The sequence below is a fragment of the Montipora capricornis genome, chromosome 10, assembly GCF_036669925.1.
Source record: "Montipora capricornis isolate CH-2021 chromosome 10, ASM3666992v2, whole genome shotgun sequence".
In the NCBI taxonomy this organism is placed as follows: Eukaryota; Metazoa; Cnidaria; class Anthozoa; order Scleractinia; family Acroporidae; genus Montipora; species Montipora capricornis.
The window spans coordinates 19,973,272-19,983,333 of record NC_090892.1 but is presented as its reverse complement, the minus strand read 5'-3'; the positions used below and the strand labels follow the sequence as shown (position 1 = coordinate 19,983,333).

The following is a 10,062-nucleotide window of genomic DNA, read 5'->3' as shown; positions in this document are numbered from 1 at the left end:
TTCTTTGCAGTCTTTTTATACATTCTTAAAGGACAACGGCATAAAGCACACAAAGATCACTCCACTTTGGCCATAGGCAAATGGGGAAATCGCGAGTCAAAACACATCCCATCCCAACACAGGTGTGTGGCCAGTAGAATTAATATTGAGCTCACGCAAGGACGACGCGACGTGTGCGGACAAGACTAGTACCAAAGAGGAAAAAGACTAGAAAAGACAAGTTGGTTGGTTGTTAAAATCTGCTTACTTGACTTTGGTTTTTTCTCTCTGAAGAAGGAAAGGGAAGTGGGATATTTCGTGTAAGTTACATGATTTAAGATATTTCGGATAGTTAACATGAATTGTAGAACAGAAGGGTAAAATGGGCGAATGCACGATCAAAGATATTCATTGAGTTCAATCTGGTTAATCTGGTTCAATGCGTGCCCTGAATTCTACAACATCACTTCTATCCTCCTGGGTCTGCTGCAGATTTTAGCAATCCTTCATTTGTCCAGTACCATTTCCAGTACCCAAACGACGCAGTAATCCAGTTAAGAGATCAATTTCTGGTACTTGTGTTGCACGAGTATTATCTATGCGCATCTGTGGTTGGTACAGATGTGACTACTATGGAGAGAGTTGTTCATATTGGTGTACTGTACACTAGGGAAGCACTTTTCCAGGAAACTGGAAGAGCAGGACAAAATGGAAGCAGTGCAACTTCTGCGCTCTATTTCAATTCCTATGATATAAGTCAACGCAAGAAGGCACTCTAACCTGTAATGCAGCAATATGTAACCACACAATGGTTCGTGCGCACAGTGTATGGATTATTTAAGATCTCTCAGGGTTCTTAACATAAAAAGTGTTGTGAGACGGGCCTTTCGCTTAACATCCTTATCTGAGATGACAAGGAAATTTAACCAGTCTCCTTAGTGAACAAAGACCCTCAGTTTCAGTCTTGACCCCACGACCTCCCACAAAGTCCAGCCCAGTTGAGACAAACGGACGAAGGATATCTTTCTCTCACTGCAGTGATGACAAATTGTGGTAGTGTACTTTCGTGAATATTCATGTCATGTAAACAGCTTTCATAGTTGATGAACGAGACAAATAACTTGCTTACCTAATTTCGGTTGAGAGTTGGTAAGTGGTTGTGAAAATAATTTTCAAAGCAATCATTGCGGCTGTTTTGGCAATAGCTTTCAAATGTTGAGTGATCCGCATCTGGTCATAAAATGTCGTTCTTCGGCCGCAGATGCGTCAACTTGTTTTTTCACCCCTATCCTTGCATTAGGAAAATTGCCTGTAACGCAGCGCGAGTTAACGTGCCTTCCCTCCCATTAAAGACACTCGCATTCTCTTAGAGGAAGGACTGCTAGATTCAAGTTCAGTACTCCTTCCCCCTTTTTAAGTGGTTCAAGCTATCCTCTCAAGTTTTCCTTGAAATGAAACAGACTTTCAAATTGACCAACCCAAACACGGAGAAGATTATTGAAAAGCGCGGGGACTTAGTTCCCAGTTGTTCCCGCCATGACCAGAAGCAAAATAAATACGTATGAGCTCCTGGTAGTGCTTGTAATTTTAATTCTTTCTGCGCATACATTTTTCCTTTTATTAGCCAATGAAAAAATTGGAACTTTTAGGTGCGACCACAGCCTTTTTTTTTGGCCTACCACACGACCACAAGAAACGGTGGGCTCTGGGGACGAGGATGGGGTGTGCCTGAAGCGGTGAATGAAATGATCTGGATACGAAAATCTAGTTCAGACTTAAAGCGGTTCACAGTACCACTTAATGACTGAAGTATTTACCCACAGCGTTTAATTAGCCAATATCAAAAATGCCATAACACTCTTTTGTTTGTCCCTCAAAAAAAAAATTGCATAAGCATTGTTTTTATTTTCTGAAACTGGAAACAATTCTTAAGGTGGGCAGACACGAGGGATCATGTTCCAGCGACAAAAAGGTGTGTAGTACACATTGAGGCGACACGCATTCGGGTCGTGTAGAGGGGAAATGTAGCAGGGACGAAATCACAACATTTGCACACACATGAAAATGTTGCGGGTACATGTTTCAGGGATCTGTTGAAGCGACGTGTCCCATGAAGTTCAACTTGTTGAACTTCATGTTACTCGTCGCGGGGACAAAATCAACCCCAAATTGGTGTTGCACAATTAAAAAAGTATCAGTTCACACGAGGGGACATGTCGCTGCAAGGTATCCGTGAAACATGTACCCCGCAACATTTTCATGTGTGTGCAAATGATGTGATTTTGTCCCTGCTACACGGTCATGCCACATGTCGCCTCAGTGTGCACTACATAAGTTTTTGTCGCTGCAACATGTCCCTACAACATGACCCCTCGTGTCTGCCCACCTGTAAACAAGATTTTGGAGGGACAAACAAAGAGTATTATGGTATTTCTGATATTGGCTAATAGCAGAGGCGAAAATTGTAAGAAGCATGACATGAATGAGACAACAGCAGCAACCACACCTAAAGAAGAGCTTAACACCATCATTTTTACATTGAGGTTACTTCTGTGTTAGCTTTCTTCCTCTGGTCCGATGAAAAGCTCATTGACCAGGTAGCACGTCTCCATCATTTCTGATCCCGCGCCCAACTTTTCAAATTCAGGTCTGCGAATACACGAACAAACAAAACAGAGTTACGGAAATGGCTAAAAAGAAAAAACACGAAAGGCGCCTTTAATCATTTAAAAACAGCCATTCTTGCCGCTATAGCTACGCTTTTGAAAGACTATATATTGCCTTTAAAATGCTAGCACTTCTTAAAGGGGCTAGGTCACGCAAGTTTAGGCAATTTCAGCACTGATCGAATGGTCATAGAATGAACTAAAATATCAAAATAACTGTTCAAATCTATAGAAGAACTCTAAAAAAACACAGGGAAGCCAAGAAGGGACATGGATGGACAAAACTGGAGAGGATTGAAGTGGATTGAATTTGGGTAAATTTGAAAAACGTCGGCCCACCTTTTTTCAAATTTATATCAATCTATATCAAAATGTCATTTACAAAGCTGGAAAATCATTCTCAGTTGTTATGTGGCCGTGATTTTGGAAATGAAAGACTCTTGCTCTACCAATTTGACGTTTAGAGCTCATAATTAACAAAATGAAACAAAATTACCTAAAATAGCGTGACCTAGCCCCTTTAAGCTTATCTTTGGTCCCACGTTAGGGAGCTTAATTATTAAGGATGCGAGAAAGTCATTTAAAATTTCAATTTCGCTTTCTGATTGTACTCATTTCGCAATTATTTTAAGTCGCTCGGCGTGGAAACTGTGTGTCAACATTCCAGGAATAAAATTGGTATAACGGTGAAGTTGTTTGGGAAGAAAATTAAAAAGTCACGTCCTCTACACAAGCTCAAATTTGGTCAATTCACGTCGTTGTCAAAACGAAAACGGCAAAAAAATGCACCCAAAATATAAAACGACGTGCGGGGTGCACAATGCCATTGTTTTTGTTCATTAAAGCTGTAGTTTTGTGTAGCGTCCTCGTAGCCCTTATCGTCGTTGTCCTCAGTTTGCTTAAGCTCCGTATTGGCTCCAACAGAAGTGTTAGAAAATAAATCAAGTAATAAAACGAGAATAAAGCGTTATGCAGGGATGTCGTAGTGGTGAGAGCACTCGCCTCCCACCAATGTGGCCCGAGTTCGATCCCCAGACTTGGCGTCATATGTGGGTTGAGTTTGTTGGTTCTCTACCGTGCAAAGAGTGGTTTTTCCCCGCGTACCCCGGTTTTCCCCTCTTCTCAAAAACCAACATTTGACTTCATTTGCGTCAATTGTTAATTTTCAGCTCACAGTGTCCCCAATTAGTGCTCCAGCGCTAGAACGACTAGACACTTAAAGTTTCTTTCTTTTTCCTTCCTTCATGCCGAAGTCGTACTTTTTAACCGTACCCATGAAAGCTTTGATACCAACAAATGAACTAAATGAAAATGACAGTACCTTTCATCGTCTTCAAATTCGCCACGAACGAACCTTTCTCTCACTTCCTCAAACATTTTTTCACCGATGACGTTTATCACTTGCCTGGCAGACAAAAGAAAACAAACACGAAGTAACAACCTGACCAAAAGGAAAATTACAATCCGAAAGATTCTCGATCTTATAAACAACATTACGAGCTATCACAGTTCAGTGTCAAGCTTTCAAACAACGGCGTTGGTGGTACCACCGCTGGTGATGACAACTGTAGAATTATCCCACGCAATTGCCTGTGAAGTCTGTCAAGTATGCTCTGAATTTGAAAGCAAAGTTTTCCTTTTTTGTAAAGAAAAACGGCCTTTTGATGCTCTTTCAAACGTGTCTGTCTCAATCACACAGACCTTCGGTCTGTCTGATGTATTCATGGTCACAGCCATTGCACGGAATTAACGAAAGGAGTTGATAACGCCGTCAGTTCTTTGTCCCCTCAGTCCAGAGTCCTTACGTTTCGCAAAAATATGACAGAGTCTGGAAAGGATTTCTGGCAACTAATTAAGACTCTCTTCGTAGGCTCCATAACCTCGTGATTGTACGGGATGGAGGCAAAACCAGCAACCGATGCCAATGAGTTAACAAGTGCCTATTTTATGCCACAAGCGCGCATGATTCTCACGATTTTCTCTACTAAATTGATAGAGAAAAATAGGTTTAGCGCTCCTCGGATTTGTTTAAGGAGTCTTCCTTATAAGCTTGAAGCAAGAAACAGTAAGGTGAACAACTTACTCTTTGAGTTTCTGTTTACAGGAGATTGGTCTGACCAAGTCTTCAACGATTTCCTCTTCCTCAACTGAAACAAGACAAGAAATATTTACTTGGGCAAGTGTAGTTCGGCAATTGGCGGTATTTATTGTGAACACAGCTTTGATTTATTAGGCGCACAAACGCCAGAAAACATCAATGCCTGGCTTGTCTTATGTAAGCACAGCTCAAAAGTAAGTTCCCATGCAAGATAAAACAAGTCTTACACAAGGCGCTGCTTATAAAAGACGCGTCTTGTGCCAACTGCAAGGGCAGTTTGCGTTTCAATTGGAGTGCGTCTAATGTAACGTACACTCCATTTAACCCGTAAAAGAGCATACCTTCAGCATCCTTTGCAGCTCTGGCATTAGTAAGAATATCATCAATAACCTTTACAGAGGAGAGAAAACAGGTGCAAACAACAGTCCCGAATGTGACATCCTTGATTGTTGTACTCCAACTAAGATTTCAGTACCCATACTGCACTTTCTTTTAAGGACGGTGAAAGCAGATCTCAAGAAGTGTTATTGAAATTCAAAAAGAAAGTTGGGCGTAACCGCCCATTTTTCAAAGATAATTAATCAACTATCTTTGTAAAAAGCTCTAAAATACAAAGCAATGTATGGCGTTCTTTTCCAAATTGAAGTTTAATTATCTCTGAAAAATGCATGGTTTTCTTTTTGGATACCAAGAAAAATTGCTAAGTTCAGCTTTTCCCGCATAGTTTTAAACCGTGCAAAAATATCCTCGTATTAGTAAGCACCACCCCTCCGCGTATCTCGAGATGCGCAGAACGTATGCACAATAACAATAATAGGCACTGTCCTTTTAATATAATGAGGACATTTCCGTGTTCGTTTCGTTGCTCTGTTGTTTATTTCATGAAATTATTCATGCAGGAACAGTGTGTCTTTACATCTCAGGGACAAATCACTACAAGATAGACTGCGATCAGACTCACTGAGGCTCTTCAGGGTGGTTAATATACCTGAACGTTGTTAGATAGAGCAACATTTGGATTCACTCTAACTAAGGGCTGACGATCGAAGTGTCACCTTCCTAATCTGATCACAGTAGTTGATTTACTTAGAGTGAACCTAACCTCAAATATTTTTCTTTACTGAGCTAATTTTTTCCACCTTCAAGAGGTATATTTTGCCATTTCACCCCCGAGATTTGACTTTTGACACCCTGACTTTTTGTGTGTCAAAAAGTTACGTAAGTCGAAAGAATAGCGGTAATTTTGACCCACGACTGAGCTGAAAGATGAATAGGTCTATTCTGTATTTGACGTCACAAACTGACGGCTTTGCAATGTAAATTTTCTTTGTGAAAACGTGAATGCGGAGCCCTCATCAGTTTGTGACGTCAAATACAAAATAGACCCATGCCTCTTTCAGCTCGGCCGTGGGTCAAAATAGCGGCTATTCTTGCGACTTACTTTACTTTGACACACAAAAAGTCAGGGTGTCAAAAAGTCAGATTTCGAGGAGAAAATGGTAAATTATGCTTGTTAAAGGTGGAAAGATTTAGATGAGTAAACAAAAAGTATTTGAGATTAGGTGCACTTTAATTTAAACTCAGTTGACAAAACCAAAATTCCGTGCTTCACACAGCCACAGCTGGAGCAGCCATTTTCTTTACAAAGTACAACTCCTTTGCCTATTTTAAGCCAGACTTTGTTTCAGACCGCACCAAAACACTACGTTGTTCCCAGGGTCATTCATCTCCGGGTTCCCATCTTGTCACAATAATTCTCCGATGTTTCGTTAGAAAAAAATTCCAAATTTATGTTTGTTTGTTTGTTTACATGTTTACCTCTTCTTCTGAGTCATCTTCAAAGTCATCGGGGTATTCGTAGTCTGAATCTTCCTCAACACCGTTCCCCTTGAATGTTGCAGCAGTCATCGGTGTTTTCAGTAACTCCTCGTCCAAATCGTCTTCCCCATCCGACTCCTCAAAATCGTCGGGAGATTCTTCAACATCGGTTTCTTGATTCTCTTGGTCGACTTCTTAAGAAATAACATTTTCGACATGTTAGACGAAAAAGCTGGAAAAATCCCGGGCTTGCTGATTTTTTTTCTTTTCCAGCTTTTTTTGCAACTGCTTTTGTGCTCTTACATGCGATGATTATTCTCGCCCAGAGTCATTACAACCTCAGTTCAAAACATTCGTGTTTCACATATTTCAAAATAAAACCTGACTTTCAAACTCAAGGCACAAGTATTCATGGCATTACTACAACTCTCGGGTAGTACGCGAGAAAGAGAGAAACGATCATCGCACTGAACTGGGCAATTTAAGCAATTATATCTTATAGACACCTGAAAAATTCAGGTTGCTTCAACGGGATTCGAAACAAGACCTCTGCGATGCCGATGCAATGCTCTACGAACTGAGCTATGAAGCCACTCACTTTAGGGAAGCAGTTCAATTCTTTGGGCTCTTGTACATGTGTTCCCCGGTGTGAAAAGACACGATGAAAGAAATGTATATATATTTGAAGTGCGGGCTATTGACGAAAGAGAGAAATGAGAGTACACGCCTTAATTAGCCAATTAAACAGTGAGGGGTAACCTTAAACGATTCTTACTAACTGGGTTTTCTAAAAGTAATTGAACCGCATGGAAAAAAAGGGCGTGTTGTAACTGATGGTACGGCCCAAGAATAAGAGTCAGGTCAGAGGTATAAATTCATGGAAATCCACAATGTCAAATGAGATTCTCAGCACTGAACGACAGTTTCAGCATAGCGCAATTTTAAGTACAACCTTTAAAAAGTGGTCTCTGGGAACTTGCGTTTCTCAAAGTGTGAGAATGAAGAACAACAAAGTGACAATCAAACAAACAAGCAAACAATACCAATTCTTCAGTGGTGTTTCTGACGTTTCAATTTATGACCGTTTGTTTGTTATTTGTTTTAAGTTCCGCGACGAGGAATTTCTCGGCTTGATTTTATTTTTATAGATGTCAAAGGATCGCCCACACAGGTCAATAGTTGCATTCTGCAAAGGCAAAGCTGAGGTCCGGGGAGTGATTAACAGCAATAAAGATAGTAACAAGTGATGTCAACTACAATCCTGGCCAATCCTGACACAAAATGGCTTAGACAGTGTTCATTTTTATTCTACACATCTATAAGCAGTCTCCATAACCTTATTCAAGCTTTCACTATCATTTGCAGAACCCCCCCCCCCCCTCCTCCCCCTCACAATGTTGGTAGCAACTGGGATCCTTCGGACTGTACATAAACACAGCAGCGTAACAACATTGCGCGCGAGGGGAGGGAGGAAAGATAAAGAGTTTGAGATAAATGTAGCAAATTGTCCCATTGTTTTTGGCCAGGATTATAGACATCAAGGATATTTCACCTTTCTTCTCGCTCATGGCAGCTTGTGGCCGTCCTCTGCTCTGAGCTGATTTACTCCGCGCATGCGAAGTTGTACCGTTCTGATTAGGAGATTTTGTTCCACCCTCAGCTGACAAGGGGAGCTGATGCAAATTGGGCGATTTGTTTCTACTTCCAGGCGTGGTCTTCAATAATTGCCTAATGTTAAAATGTAATCCGGGTAAGTTGCAAGATCGTAGGTTTTCTAAACTCCTTCGTGAGAAGTATGGATGAATTGTAGGATCCCGGATATTGGCGTGAACACGGCATATACAAATGTGCGTATATAGACCAAAACGGAAGTGGCGTAACGAAATGTTGCCGCGAACAACCGCTCACTCAAGTAGCTGCAGTTGCCCGAGTTGCATCGTGGTCAGCCATGGGCTATGTTGAGTCCCGAGGGATTGAAAACTTTTGTTTTGGCGCCCAGAAACTCGCTTCCAAACATCTCAACTCGAGGCTCGGGATACGAAATCTATTGTCTATGGCCAATATGGCCGCCGCGCGAATAAGGCCCATTGTGTTCAGCAAAGGAGCATCTCTCTACACCTTTTAGCCGAAGTTAAAATTGTTTTCCTAGGACTTATCCCCCTTTCTCTAAAACCACATGCGCATGCACATGAACAAAAGCGACCTACAGCCAAAGTAAAATTTGATTTTGGAGCTGAGATTTCGATTAAGTTCGTCGGTCGCGGGCACAAATTGCAATCCGAACAAGGTTCACTGTAGCATGAATGAATTGGCGTTTATAAGCCTTTGCTTTTAGGCTGGTTGGGTTTGTTGGGTCTTTTTGTGCACTGATGGGAAAAAAAAACATAAGGGATGATTTTTTTTCCTACCGAATCAAACGAGGGAACCGTGGCTTCAGATACTGGCGACACACGCCTACGAGCCTGGGGTAGCAACATTTCAATTGAAAACGGTTAAAGAAGTTTGCTATAATTGGGAAACTTGCACCGCTTCAATCTTCAATTATAAACAAGTTTTGTGTACGGGACGCTCATTCGTTTTTTTTTTTTTTTTAATTCAGACGAGACTTGTCAATGTATCTTGTACAATTCTTTCTTTCTGATCTGAAGCACAGCGAGAAAAGGAAAGGTGTTTTCCACTTCACTGGAATTACTCACTTGGCGTGCAAAGATTCCTGAAGGTTTTCTTTCTCTTTAATAAAAACAGCAAGATGCTCTTGGACAAACGGAAGATTTAACACTGTCCCAGCCCTGAATGAGAAAAATTAGGGGAGGAGGATATTAACTTTTAAGCGCTATTCGAAACAACTTGTGTTTTCAAGTCATTTGAAATCAATCGTTTATCAAAGAATCTTCGCAAAGTTATTATTGTTCAAATGAAATAAGTTATTATTAAATATAAACGTTGCGAGGGATGCCCAAAAGTGGACGAGGGCCATAGGCTGAATTAGTCTAATTTATATTGGCGGTCAGAATTGTTTTCAAATTGAATAAGAATAGAATCCTGTCACTTGTTATTTATGTAGCTTTCTCTGAATCAAAAAGTCGGTAAAGTCTGCCTCTTGTTTTACTGATATTGATTGGCCAACAAGCATCTCTGTTGCATTATTTCTTAGCATTTGAGTGGTTATCAGAAAGTATCGACACCTTTTTTTGAAACTGGACTCCAAGTTGGATAAAATTGGATATTTGACCTAAAACTGAATAAAAATCCATCTGCTGGCAATATTGGATTTAGAAGCAACTACATAATTAGCGCTTTACAGTTCATTAATTATTCATAAGTTAAACAGCCTATAAGACCCCCAGTTGTTCAAATGGTGGATAACGCTATCCAAGGGATAAGTCACTATACGTTTGATAGCGCAATTGGTTTCGCTATGACTTATCCACTGGATGGTGATTTATCCGGCAGACAGTGCTATCCATCGTTTGAACAACTGGGGCCTGGTCACCGATAAAA

The 10,062-nt window shown here is 40.8% G+C and overlaps 1 protein-coding gene across 1 annotated transcript in view; it reads right to left on the bottom strand.

The window, feature by feature from the left end:
* Positions 1-2,401: 2,401 nt before the first annotated feature.
* Positions 2,402-10,062, bottom strand: part of LOC138018770 (uncharacterized) — a 27,008-nt gene continuing 19,347 nt past the window's right edge. The window contains exons 11-17 of the mRNA XM_068865455.1: positions 9,258-9,350; positions 8,114-8,289; positions 6,562-6,755; positions 5,085-5,133; positions 4,729-4,792; positions 3,967-4,050; positions 2,402-2,628 (exon numbers count right to left, since the gene is read on the bottom strand). Coding sequence (XP_068721556.1) covers positions 2,535-2,628; positions 3,967-4,050; positions 4,729-4,792; positions 5,085-5,133; positions 6,562-6,755; positions 8,114-8,289; positions 9,258-9,350 — 754 coding nt within the window. The 3' untranslated portion in view covers positions 2,402-2,534. The remainder of the gene's footprint in view (positions 2,629-3,966; positions 4,051-4,728; positions 4,793-5,084; positions 5,134-6,561; positions 6,756-8,113; positions 8,290-9,257; positions 9,351-10,062) is intronic.